Source organism: Triticum dicoccoides, chromosome 5B (genome assembly GCF_002162155.2).
Source record: "Triticum dicoccoides isolate Atlit2015 ecotype Zavitan chromosome 5B, WEW_v2.0, whole genome shotgun sequence".
NCBI lineage: Eukaryota > Viridiplantae > Streptophyta > Magnoliopsida > Poales > Poaceae > Triticum > Triticum dicoccoides.
Window position 1 is genome coordinate 119005435 of NC_041389.1, and position 11740 is coordinate 119017174.

Below are 11740 nucleotides of genomic sequence, written 5' to 3' on the forward strand. Positions count from 1 at the left end.
AACATTGGTTTTACCATTTGCCTCACCACCACCTATACTTTTCCCTTGGGAGTCGCTCTCTCGAGGGTCATCTTTATTTTAGCCCCCCCCCCCGGGCCAGTGCTTGTCTAAGTGTTGGTCCGAATCGAGCAGCCTGCGGGGCCACCTCGGGGCAACTCGAGGGATGGTTTTACTCGTAGCTTGACTTATCCGGTGTTGCCCTGAGAACGAGATATGTGCAGCTCCTATCGGGATTGTCGGCGCATCGGGCGGCTTTGCTGGTCTTGTTTTACCATTGTCGAAATGTCTTGTAAACCGGGATTCCGAGTCTGATCGGGTCTTCCTGGGAGAAGGTATATCCTTCGTTGATCGCGAGAGCTTATCATGGGCTAAGTTGGGACACCCCTGCAGGGTATAATCTTTCGAAAGCCGTGCCTGCGATTATAGGCAGGTGGGAATTTGTTAATGTCCGGTTGTAGATAACTTGACACCAGATCCGAATTAAAATGCATCAACCGTGTGTGTAGCCGTGATGGTCTCTTTCCGGCGGAGTCCGGGAAGTGAACACGGTTTTGGGTTATGTTTGACGTAAGTAGGAGTTCAGGATCACTTCTTGATCATTACTAGTTGACGACCGTTCCTTTTGCTCTCTTCTCGCTCTTATTTGCGTATGTTAGCCACCATATATGCTTAGTCGCTGCTGCAGCCTCACCACTTTACCCCCTTCATTTCCCTTTAAGCTTTGCTAGTCTTGATACCCATGGTAATGGGATTACTGAGTCCTCGTGGCTCACAAATTACTACAACAACAGTTGCAGGTACAGGTTATGCGATGATCTTGACGCGAGAGCGATGTTTGCTTGTATTGGAGTTCTACTTCTGCTTCTTCGATCAGGGGATAGGTTCCAGGTCGGCAGCCTGGGCTAGCAGGGTGGATGTCGTTTGAGCTTCTGTTTGTGTTTCACCCGTAGTCGGATGTTGAACTTATGTATTGTGATGTTGTATTCGTGTGGCATTGTATGCCTCTTGTATGTATCCCCATCTATTATGTAATGTTGATGTAATGATATCCACCTTGCAAAAGCGTTTCAATATGCGGGTCTATCCTTGGTGGGACCTTTGAGTTCCTTTTTGGATAGGGTCGCATATTGGGCGTGACAGCCTCACCCGGAGGGTCTAAAAAAGACTTGTTCAATTTTTGTGATATAGCATGAAAAGAGTTTGAGACAAGAAAAGCATATATAGCTAAAGAAGGTTCTTAGGCATTCTTGTACATCCACTTGGCCAGAAAAAACAAGACACTCAAAACAACAAATGGATGTCCTCGAATGAATAAAATATGCAAATCAACATGCTCACCCAATAAAATGGCAAATAAAATATGTGTCAAACATGCACAACCAATTCTAGCATCTATCAAGCAATTGGTGACGACTAGGTCATCTATATATGTTGTATATTGACTTAGGAGTCAAATGAGAACATTTGATAATAGGTCATACTCATCGGTTAAGCACAAGTGGGGTTGCCACTTTTACATAAAACATTAATGTGTTCACACCATTTGAGTTGATTTAGCTCAAGTTTTAGAGCAATCCCTAGATGTGATACCCCCCCACCCAAGAGGGATGAACTAACCTAGGGTTTTGTCGATGATGACTTCATGTAGATAGTGAAGATGTGGATGCTCAATGTTGATGTAGTCCATCATGAGTTTGGAGCAATCCTTTGGAGTTTTGCACTTTCAATACCTACATGAGTTAGTCCCACAAGGAACAAACAAGAATATCCATAGACATAGAGTGAATTCCTCACATGATGATGTCCATGAATGCATTGAGCTACGTTGTCCCTTGTCTTACCAACAAGAGGGTTTGTGATTCCATGAACTAGTGCAAGATGTGAAAGTTGGTTGCACAAGTCCTTGCCAAAATGAATATGAGTGAAGTATGTTGGTGGATTCACCCTCAAGAACACTCTAGTTCTTCTTATTTGGTACCCACATCAACTTGATGGGAATTCTTGGAGTTGTAGTCGAACTTGATGAAGTAGAGCTTGAAGTGGTCTTGGGAACCTACTTGACCATGGCTCTAGGTGCTTCTTCAAATGAGTCAATCTCTTCTTGAAGCTTGTGGTGGAAGATCATATTGAGCTTGTGTTCCCTCAAGAGAAGTGGGGTCATACTTCTCTTGCTGAGGAACAAACTTTGTCTTGGGGTATTAATCTTCTTCCCATTCAACTCCATTGGCATTGAACTTTCGTTCAAAACCAACACCTTGATTCTTCCGGTGCCTTCATTGCTTCCTTACAATTTCCTAAAATTGCTTACTCCCAGCAAGACTCTTGTAAACACCTTCCTCTATTATTCCCTTCAACAAGCTTTTTTCTTGCTCAAGTGTAACTTGGCTAAGAGAATCATTAGTTGAATCAAGAGAATTACTAGAAGCAACAATATTGGATTTAGCATGATTATTACTACTACTAGAAGAAGAATCTTTCTTGCTCTTGTTACTAGGTTTAACTTGTGGCATGTAAGTAGACAAGAGGAGACGTTTGCCAGTGTAAGAAGAACTCTTCTTTCGAAGATCATCATTGATAGCTTTTAGAAACTCATCCTCTTGCTCTAAATTTAGCTTCTCGAAGCGTAGCTTCTCATGAGTTCTTAGGAACTCTCTATGATCCTCTTGAGTTGTTTCATGAGCTAACTTAAGAGTGTTTAGTTCTTTAGTTAGACACTCAATATCCTTCTTATTGTCATTCGTTTCATCTTGATTAGCATGATTACTAGCAAGTTCATTATAGTTCTCATCACTAGTTTTGTCAACAAGTAAATCATCATCACCTAGCAAATCATCTTCATCACTATTGAAATCAAGGTACTCGAGGTGTGATACCTTGGGGCCTTTAGCCATGAAGCATCTTCCAATTCCTTTATTTGGTGAACCAAATATGTCATGGGAGTTGGATGACACTAGAGCAAGTCCAGCAACACCTTCATCTTGAGTATATTCAGAGTCGGAGTGATAGCTTCTCTTAGATTAGTTGTCAGAGTCATAACCGAAACCCATTCACCAACATGAGCTTGATGTATTCGTTTTGTGTAGCTCTTTGATGATGTATCCTTCCTTTCTGAATCATTGCTTCTTCGAGAGGGTCTTTGTTCATAATGATCATCTCTACTCCTCTCTCTCTCTCTCTCTCTCTCTCTCTCTCTCTCTCTCTTGGAGGTGATTCATCTCTTCTACTTATCCTTTTTGGTTAGTCTTTTCTTGTAGGGAGCCGTACACTCATTGGAGTAGTGTCCGAGTCTTCCGCAATTGTAGCAATTACGGTCACGACTAGAAGATCTTTTCTCATTGTAGGGCCTTGACTTGAAGCTTCTATCTTTGCTTCTACTCTTGTAGAATTGGTTGAAGTTTTTCACCATTAAGCTCAATTCTTCATTGGAGACTAACTTGTCACTTGATGTTGTAGGAGCATCACTTAAAGCTTTGTATGCACCACTTGACTTGTTGTGGAGCTCTTCCTTATCCTTGAGTGACATCTCATGAGCAACAATTCTACCAATGACTTTTGTGGGCTTGAGATGTTTGTAGTTGGGCATAATTTGGATCAATGTGCCACGGTATCATATTTTCCATCCAAGGCTCTAAGGATCTTCTTGATGATGAACTTGTCGGTCATCTCTTCACTTCCTAAGCTGGCAATCTCATTTGTGATGAGAGCAATCCTAGAGTACATTTTGGCAACTCCTTCACCATCCTTCATCTTGAACTTGTCAAGTTGACTTTGAAGCACATCCAACTTGGATTCCTTGATGGACTTGGTACCTTCGTGCATATCAACCAAAGTATCCCAAATTTCCTTTGCATTCTCAAGGTGGCTAATTTTGTTGAATTCATCGAGGCACAATCCATTGAAGAGAATATCACAAGCTTGTGCATTGTATTGCAACATCTTCAATTCTTCTGCGGTCGCTTCACGGACCGGTTCTCTACCATCCTCAGAGAGTTCACCTTGCAAGACAATATGAACAATAGCCCAAACGACGGGTTATGACCAAGAATATGCATTTTCATCTTATGCTTCCAACTAGCAAAATTTGTACCATCAAAATAAGGACCTCTATGGTGATAGTTACCCTCACTAGACGCCATACTCTCCTAGGTTGTGAAACCAAGGTTGTGATCACCAAAGCAATGGAATCAAGGCTAATGGAGACCAAAGCTCTGACACCACTTGTAGGATCAAAAGTATGTTTAGAGGGGGTGATTAGACTACTTGACAAATAAAAACCTATCCTTTTCCATTTTTAATTGTGGATAGATTTTAGCAATTATGACAAGTCAAGCAATCAACCTACACATGCAATTCTAAGAGTATAGCAGCGGAATGTAAAACACTACATATGAAGGTAAAGGGAAGGGTTTGGAGAAGCCAAACACAATGGAGACACGGAGATTTTTGGCATGGTTCAGATAGGTGGTACTATCATACATCCACGTTGATGGAGACTTCAACCCGCGAAGGGTAACAGCTGCGCGAGTCCATGGAGGGCTCCACCCATGAAGGGTCCACGAAGAAGCAACCTTGTCTATCCCACCATGGCCATCGTCCATGAAGGACTTTCCTCACTCGGGTAGATCTTCAAAAAGTAGGCGATCTCCTTGCCCTTACAAACTTCTTGGTTCAACTCCACATCATATTGGAGGCTCCCAAGAGACACCTAACCAATCTAGGAGACACCACTCTCAAAAGGTAATAGACGGTGTGTTGATGATGAACTCCTTGCTCTTGTGCTTCAAATGATAGTCTCCCCAACACTCAACTCTCTCACACAGATTTGGCTATGGAGGAAGAAGGATTTGAGTGGAAAGCAACTTGGGGAAGGCTAGAAATCAAGGTTCAAATGGTAGGAATGGAATCTCTTGATCTCAACACATGAGTAGGTGGTTCTCTATCAAAAAATGAATGGTGGAAGTGTAGGCGTGTTTTGATGGCTCTGTTTATGGAGAAGAAGGGAGTGGAGGGATATATATAGCCTCCACACAAAATCCAACCGTTGCACACTTTTGAACCATCCCGGTGGCACCAATCAAAAAACTCGGTGGCACCGATCTGTTGTAAAAATATGAACGTTAGGAATCTTGGTAGGACCGACGAGAACAACTCGATGGGACCAATTGCATCATCTCGGTGAAACCGAAGTGAAGCAACAAGAAACAGAGAATCAGTCAAGCCATCTCGATGAGACTGATTGCAATTCTCGGTGAGACCGAAATAATTGCAACAAGTCACAGGGATTTGGCAAGGCCATCTTGATGGGACTGAGATCCATATCGGTGGAACCGAATTGTTCGGGTTTTGGCAGTGGCTAAGTCAAGATGAACTCGGTGGCTCTGGGTAGGAAATATCAGTGGGGCCAATTAGGAAATTAGGGTTTGAACATATTTGGATAGAGAAAGTGGCTGAAGGTTTTGGAGCAATATCACTAAGCACTTGAGCAAATAGATCATTAAGCAACACCTTATCCCCTTTTAATAGTATTACCTTTCCTATGGACTCAATGTGATCTTGGATCACTTAAAGAAAAATGAAGAGTCTTGAGCTTTTGCCAATCCTTGTCCTTAGCATTTTGAGGGGTTCACATCTCTATTTCATGCAATGCCAATCACTGAACATCCTGAAATATTTACCTTGAATGGATATTAGTTCAATGAGATATATGTTGTTATGAATTACCAAAACCACCCTGGAATTAGTTGCACTTTCAAATTATGACCAAAATATCACCCCCTTTTAATAATATTGGCTTTTTCTATGGACTCAATGTGATCTTGGATCACTTCACAAAAAAAGTAGAGTCTTGGAGCTTTTGTCGATCTTGTCCTTAGCATTTTGAAAGGGTCCACATCCTCATTTCCTTGCCATGTCACTGTTGGACTGAAATGTACAAGATAAAGGTTTTAGTCTAATAAAATGTATGTTGACATTAATTACCAAAACCACCAAGGGAGCAAGTGTACTTTCAGCTTTGGACTCAATGTGATCTTGAATCACTTAACCAAAAAAGTAGAGTTTTGAAGGTTGTGCCAATCCATGTCCTTAGCATTTTGAGGGGTATACTTTCTCATGTCCTTGCCATGCCCACATTGAACTTTCCTGAAATCTATCTTGAATAGGCATTAGTTCAATCACATATATGTTGTTATAAATTACCAAAACTATTATGGTATGCTCCAAATTCAAGTATAAAGAGAAATACTAACTTTCGACGAGCGAGCGGAGCGAGGCCCATCGCCGGTAGGCTTGGGTCGAAGCAGAGGACAGCGTGCGGTAGGCTTGGGCCGTAGCGGTACGGATCAGTATTGACCTAGGTCACCTGTGTTATATATAACTCTTGTAAGCCGCCGCACGAGATAAGTTGATTACTTGTAAATCTCCGATGTTTGTAACCTCCCCCGATATAGTGAAGTTTGGTTGGCTGGCGCCCGTGGTTTTTTCACCTTCGTCTAGGAGGGGTTTTCCATGTTAAATCTTGTGTCCCCTGCTTGTTTTTCGTTCTTCGTCAAGTTGATTTGCCTGCCGTATCTCTAACAAAAACCACTCGATTATTTCATACTTGTCACTCGGTTTAAGAATCAACCCTCGCTCGGTTTTAAGTTGTTTTGACTGTGTTGACCAGTTTTGACTGCTGACTAGACAACACCATGTCAGCTTTTGACTACCCAATCAGCTCAAACTAGATCAAATTATTTGGAGTGTTATTTTCCATGTTTACTTAAGATGGGGTCCATGGGTCAACTACACAATATCATACAGGGTTAGGTTAAACGCGGGATTAGCTCACGACTCCTTCCCTTCTCCTCTTACTCTCATGTTCTTCTTCCTCCTGACAAGAGAATGCAAGGTATTGATTGAAAAGGAGCACACACAAAACTATGTCATTCGGTCGAACAGGACATGGGCAGACTGGGCGCCGTCGCTGCTCGTGCTTGTCCGCGCCAGTTGGAGCTGCAGCGAGTAACACACGTTGTTCACCGGCTCCTGTGTTGCCGGAAAACCGTCCGTAATGGCCCAATCGGCCGTCGAGTCGACCTTTGCCCCGGGTGGGGCGGACGACGCCTTCCTTGCCGGCGGCTGGATGGACAGGGTTCGGAGGCCGAGTGCGGTAGAAGGGACACATCGTCATCGAGGTCCACAAGCGGAACTCCCTGCTACACCGCTTCCCTCTCATGCTACCTCCTTTGCCAGTACCCGGGTGACGTTCTCCGGCTTGCAGACCGGAGTTAAAGACGGGAGCCCCAAGGACGAGGCTGAGGCAACATCTGTGGCGGCGGTTGGGGACGAGATGCACGACACTTAGGACGGCGGCGCGGATGGGGAGAAGGGTGGACGACGGCAACTACGTAGACGCGGAAAATGATGGATGGACTCAGATAGAGGGCGGCGAGTTTGATAGACTAGGTCATTTTGGGGTAATTTACGGTATCTGTCTGTCTGATTCGACTGAGCTAGATACGAAGGGTGGCGGTCAGCCCTATAGAAACGGTACATCTGTGTTGCTTCTTTTATACCGGTGAGTGATCCGACCGTCCTACCTAGCGTATAGGTGGGTTCACGGAGATCCGCCGTAGACGCTCTTATTTATCCCTCAATCACGACGTAACCTCCTGAGATTATATTGGCCATGCATTTTGGTGTCTCCTTGTCTCGAAAATCAGAGCAAGAGAGTGTTTCGCTACTTGTCAAAGTAACCATCCCACTGATGCCCCACATCATCCTCCAGCCCTCGCTTGATCCTCCTCACCCTCTCGATCACGCCGTCCACGGCGACGTCCACGGCGTCCCTGAAGCGGATGCCAGCCTTGACCCTTGGGTCCCTGTACACGATGCTGGGAATCATCCTGACCACCTGCTCCCTCATGGCCGCCACCTCCCTCGCGCCGATCCGCCGGAGCACGTCCTCCACCCTCACTGTGCCGTTCCGCACGCCGTCCTCCGGCACGAACACCGAGTACTTGCGGTGATCCGCCGGCAGATGCCACCGGTACTGCACGTACGCCGACCCGGGGTGAAAGAACACCGGCACGCAGCCGGCGAGCACGGCGTCGAACGCCGACCGCCGCGTGTACGAGTCCCCCTGGGGCTGCAGGCAGAAGGCGGCGCTCTTGAACAGCCGCATGACGTTGCTCGGCGCGTAGCAGTCGTTGCGCCGGCCACGGCCGCCGCACAGAAGGAGCCCGCACCGCCGTGACCGCGCGCACTGGTTGATGATCGTGTCGCGAACGACGGCGTTAATGTTCTTGTTGCTGCCGTCGTGCGTCCGCGCGCCACCGGCGAACGCGAACAGCCACGGCCTTCGCGCGCGTCTCACGGCGCGCTGCCATGAGGCCACCTCGCCGGCGAGGGACGGGTGGAAGTAGGTCGGGTACGGCACGCCGATGTCGTTGCCTTGCCACGGGCTGGACTCGATGGCGAGCATCGTCATGTTCTTGGCCTCCGGGAGGAGAAGCAGCCGGCTCCCCCACTCGCCGCCGTCCTCGCGCCGGAAGTCCCACGTGATGCGACCGCCGACGAAGAAGTGGTCCCGCCCGCCCTGCGCCGCCCATACCGGTGACGACCGGAGCCACTCGAAGAGGTCCTCCGCGAGAGCGTCGCGGACGCCGTTGCTGAACCCCCACAGGTGCCGGCCGACGTCGAGCCCTGCATAGTAGGGCACGTAGACGGCGGCGGCGCGGGACGCGTCGCTGGTGAGGCAATCGTACCGTCGCATCCGGCTGTGGAAGATGACCTCCAGGGCGAACTGGTTGGTGTCGTACCAGCCAGTGGACGGGAGCACGCCGCCGGTGCGCGTGAGCCGCGGGCCCATGCCGGCGTTGAGGAGGTGCTTGCACATGTCGGTCCACTCTGACAGGGACCGGCAGTCCCGGATCAGGTCGGAGTTGAACCGACTCGGCAGATCATGGATGTAGATGTAGCGGCCGGCGCACCGGTCGGTCGCCACCGCCGGCGGAGGTGGCGACGGAGTCTCTGTCCCTGCTTGACGTGGCATCTCTGTTCTTGCTTGACGTGCCGGTGCCAGCGGTGGAGGCGGCGCATTAATGATGACATGGCGCTCCGTCGGCGGCGGCGGCGGCGGCGAGGACGTGTCAACGATCCCTCGACGCTCCGACGGCCACGGCGGCGTCGTGTCAACGGCCCGCAGCCCCGTCAACGCAATGCTCGGCTGGAAACTCTGCCGGAAGACGGCGACCTCAACCGGCGGAGAAGGGAAGACGAGGAGCATCCACAGGGCGCAGCACGCCAGGAAGGCCAGCGGCAGGAGGTACCTGCCGGCCCGGACCGCCGTCGATCCACGCAAATTCACCATATGGCCGGGCCCGGCCGTACGTCGCAGGGAACAAATCACTCGCCGGCCGGCAGCCGGATTTTAATCGGCCAGCGCGATCGATATGATCCGGCTGTCATATCGCTCGTTGTCGCTGTCCGATCATCAACAGCTTGATCGGCGTAGAAATAAGCGCGAATTGATTCCGGGAAGGTTTCTTTGCCGCAGATGCCGGGAATTGGGATGCGCATTCCTTCCTTGCATGTGTTTCATGATGTATTTCCATTTGTTCGTCACCTCTCCTGATTTGTCTTTCCTCTCTGTCGTTAGTTGCATCATGCTGAACACATGTGGCAATGAACCACCATAATTTTGCCGTGCTTGTATTGCAGTTGTTGTTTGACAGCTCGGGGCTCATGCAAGCAGGCATGCATAGATAGGAAGGATTTAAGTTCAAATAAAAAGTTCAAAAAAGATACTTAGGAAGGATTTGGGGCTAATTGTGTGCTTGCGAGAAGGGCCCAATAAACTTGAACGAAATTATCAAAATTTTGGTATATACTCCCTCTGTTATATTAGTTTACAGAGGAAGTACTGGTACCGAAATCCGTGGAGGGTCCGTAGTCATGCTCCAGAAACATAGCAGATTTATTTTTAGCACAGTACATACGCAAGCACTGATATATACGCGCATACACTCATTCCTATGAACACACACGCGCACACTTTATCCCATTGAGCACCTATGGGAGACTGAGCCAGCATATCATCTTGAGATTTTACAAAGTCACCATAGGCGCCTCGTAGTCGATGGGAATGTCTCCTTTCACTAATGTGCATCACCGGAAATTCTAAAATAAATCCAGTATAAATGCGAAGCACTAAGACTTGAACTCTGGTGGGATGAAAATACCACTATCCACTTAAACATTCAACTACAGGTTGGTTCGCACATAGCCGATATTAAATGAACCTCGTTAACAAATACCGTTCATCCCATGTACTTTTCTGCAATGATATAACCATGCAAATTCTAGTGCATGAGACGATGGAAAACCAGGACCAAGAGTTATCTCCTTGAAAAAAAGTGAGCAAAGGAAACTAAATTAAAATCAACACACACAAAAATCTACTACCTCCAATCCATATTATTTGTTGTCAATTTTCTATGTTGAGCTTGGCATTTTCCATTTTTCTTTATCGAGGGTAGGCAACTTTAGATCGGCGATTGCCGGCCATGAGGTAGCCTAACGCAAAGGGTACCGTTAATGGGCCAGGCCATTTCATCTGCACCCTATTTTATTTCGTAGTCGTTCGTGTTTCAGATTGTTTGTTGGGTCTTCTTTTTCATTTGTTTAGTTTTTTGTGGTTTTCTTTTCTTTCTTTATTATGCTTTTATTTGTTTTGAATTGTTTTGTTTCTTTTCTTATCTTCTGGATATTTTTGCTTCTTTTATTGCTTATTAGTTTCTACTCATTTCTTTTCCCTTTTCCCGCTTTTCTTATCTTACTTTTTATTTTCAATTCATGAACATTTTTTAAGGGAAACACATCGAATTAACTTGTCGATTTGAGTGAAGCTTTCGTCGCCTCCATCACATCCACACGTCTAGTTGTCCTGCACACGCAATCAGTGTTACGCTCCGTCAAGATGTGCCTGGCCGACCACAACATACCACCTTTTCTTCCTCATCCTCTGATTTCTCATCCTAGACACTCGTTCCTCTCCATCTTCTTCTCTCTACTACACGATCCAACCATGGATAAGATCGAGTGCCCTCTCCCTATAAAACGCCATGCACCGAAAGTCACACCCCTGTACTGCTACGTCGGTGTGCGCCATCACCATGAGGGGTTTCTACTGCAGGAGGCGACATTGCGAGCTCGTCGGAGCAGCCATTGTGTTGTGGCCCATCACATCACAGCCAGAATGCGAAGAGGGACGAGGTCCAGGTGGAGTGTAGGATCAAGAGTATCCATTAGAGGGGTTAAATGGGAGATTTAAAATTTCTTTTAAAAACTTGAAATCTCTCAATACACAACAGCGAAAAATAAACTAAGCAGTAGCACTTCTATGAAAGAAAACATCTCAAAACAGATGAATACGTGGACAAAACACAACAAATAAGAGCACGAAAGATAAACTCACGAAACAAAATACTAAAGAAGATAAACTACTGAAAGTATTGCAAGGTTGAGATGAAACTAGAGGTGCTTGATGGCGACACGATATTTGTTCGACCAGTCACTCTTCTGTAAAAGAGCTACGTCTGGTTAGAGTAGAGGGATTTGTGAATGAACAGAGGAGCAAAACCAATATTGAGGATATCACTTATCGTTAGCGTCTCAGTTAGAGATTAATCAATCAATTTTATCGAACGACTATTAATCGGCCACTTTTGCAAATCCTAGGTACCCAACACTAAAATAT

General features: G+C 46.5%; 1 protein-coding gene across 1 annotated transcript; it reads right to left on the minus strand.

Moving 5' to 3' along the window:
• Nucleotides 1-7720: 7720 nt before the first annotated feature.
• LOC119309208 (xyloglucan galactosyltransferase KATAMARI1 homolog) lies at nucleotides 7721-9352 on the minus strand. Its single transcript, XM_037585240.1, has one exon. It carries the CDS (start codon nucleotides 9350-9352, stop codon nucleotides 7721-7723), a length of 1632 nt encoding a protein of 543 aa, XP_037441137.1.
• Between the last annotated feature and the right edge of the window lie 2388 nt (nucleotides 9353-11740).

Coding starts and splice junctions, on each gene's coding strand:
- LOC119309208 (XM_037585240.1), bottom strand. CDS start 9,352: ATGGTGAATTTGCGTGGATCGACGGCGGTCCGGGCCGGCAGGTACCTC.